The following is a 2,110-nucleotide window of genomic DNA, read 5'->3' as shown; positions in this document are numbered from 1 at the left end:
CACACAAGAGGGCAAATGAAAAACATGAGAACTAACATAAATCTAGAAATTACAACAAAAAAGGAATTAAACCAATAAAACTAGGAACATAGAGCAAAGTAAAGCACAATAGAAAGAAGACCATGACAATTGAGTCTTTGGGTGTCCCCGCTGAGTGCTGCCCCCATGACTCGGTCTTGGATAGGCAAAACATTACAAGTATGACTAGGAGTATGAGTACAAGTACGAGTACGTTCTCAACTGTGCAGTTACAGAAGTTTGATGTCAGCCTGCTTTATTTCGATGTAATTTTGGGATCATTGTCCTTTTATTTAAACATAGAGATGCCCACATAAACAATGTAAATGAAAAGGTTTATGGAGACGGTATGGGTAGAGCCATTAAGCCATGATGACAATCATTAAGGGGTTGGAGACTTTCAAACCAAATATTGCTTTGCAAACTGTTCAGCACAGAGGTGGTAGCATCATGCTGAGTGTTTCTCCGCCAGTTTGCACTGTTTACGTCAGCCCAAGCTCAACACACAGATGGTTATCTTTTGGACATGGTTTGGTTCCCCAACAAGACGATGATCTTACACAAACAACCAAACTGGCTGTAGAGTGGATGGCGTTAGGTAACATCAGGGCAGTCTCACTCCATCCATGTGAGGCTTTTATTCACCGTACCTCAAGTCTGAGTCAGTAAACCAAACAATTTAAAGAATATCCAAGGTTTCTTATAAGTCTATTATGTCAGGAAGGTTTTGAAGTCTACAAGTGCCTTTATTCCCAGTTTAGAACCATTAATCCAGTATTATGGTGATTATTTGTACTGTGTTAAAAGTATTCACATCTTTGTTTGGTGTTTGGTGAGATGTTTTAAATACATCGATCAAATTTATTACCAGACAGACATTACCTGAGTAAATTTAAACTTTGTATAGGACAATATACTTTATTAACCAAAATAATTTGAGAAACTGTGGATGATTACCCACAGTTTTTGGTTCAGTTTCACAGCCAGATCCAGGTCTAAATTACTTAAACAGAACCAATCTGACAGCTAAAAGTAGGCAGAAATTTATTAAAAAGATATTTATTGGAACATCAGCAAGTCCACCTTAAATGAAGGTGGCCTTATCAAAGTTTTGGCTTTCAATCTATTTTATATAAAGTGTAAGCCAGCCAGAAGTTAATGGTAGTACAACACATTCTAAAGTTTCTTTTGTTTTGTTATTTGTAGCTAGCTTGTTTTGTTCTATTGATAAATAAAATTATAGTTATATTCGCAATAAGGTTTTGGATTGATTCAAGTTATCTTTCCCTGATATTATGTGATGAAATAATTTCACACTCAATTACATATTAAAAAATCCACAGTAAATTATGGATAAACGTTTTTGGCAAAAATCGAAATTGAAATTATTTTGAAGCAAAATTGCGTTTGCGATTTTATTTAGATTTTCCTTTTCTCTGACCCCAAACTTGTAGATGTTTCACTTCTGGCTTTTGGTTTTATGACAGCTTGCTTCCACGGGAAACATCGTAACAGGACTTCACTGTAACCATTGTGTGAAAAAGTGTTTACTTCTACTTGCATGCATGGATTGGCGAGCTAGTTGCAACTCCCTCTACCTTTCTGTGTGGCAAAATCCCGCTTCAAACATTTTAAAAACACCTAAAGGGGTGGAGGGAGAAATGTCCTCTCTTTCTCATCTTAGATATAGTGTGATTAATCATCAGTGCCTCTAAGATTTGAAAATTACATTTTGTTAAATTGCAGTTATATTACAAATGCAATTAATTGCCTAGTAATTTAGTGAACAGTTAATTTTGAATTTAATTTACTTTTTTTAACTAATTTCTGTTTGTGCCTCCAAAAGCATCCCACCATAACAGAACTGCATCATTAAAAGCTCCCAAACAACCTCAACCTTCATGTTTCATTACATGAAATTTAACAGGGATTGTTTTGATGCATTCTCCTACCAGTTGGCGGCCATGTTGATTTTGACGATTTTGTGGAGCTAATGGGCCCAAAACTCCTCGCTGAAACTGCAGACATGATCGGGATAAAGGAGTTAAAGGACGCGTTTAGGGAGGTAAGGTTTAGTGACGTTTTAGCAGAC

The 2,110-nt window shown here is 36.1% G+C and overlaps 1 protein-coding gene across 1 annotated transcript in view; it reads left to right on the top strand.

Moving 5' to 3' along the window:
• Positions 1–2,110, top strand: part of cabp1 (calcium binding protein 1) — a 16,994-nt gene that overhangs the window by 12,229 nt on the left and 2,655 nt on the right. Inside the window, exon 4 of the mRNA XM_015395098.1 lies at positions 1,974–2,093. Within this exon, the coding sequence (XP_015250584.1) occupies positions 1,974–2,093 (120 nt within the window). The remainder of the gene's footprint in view (positions 1–1,973; positions 2,094–2,110) is intronic.

The sequence above is a fragment of the Cyprinodon variegatus genome, unplaced genomic scaffold (genome assembly GCF_000732505.1).
Source record: "Cyprinodon variegatus isolate N-32 unplaced genomic scaffold, C_variegatus-1.0 Scaffold725, whole genome shotgun sequence".
Lineage (NCBI taxonomy): Eukaryota > Metazoa > Chordata > Actinopteri > Cyprinodontiformes > Cyprinodontidae > Cyprinodon > Cyprinodon variegatus.
Note: the sequence above shows the minus strand (reverse complement) of the source record. Positions and strands in the feature narration are given on the sequence as shown.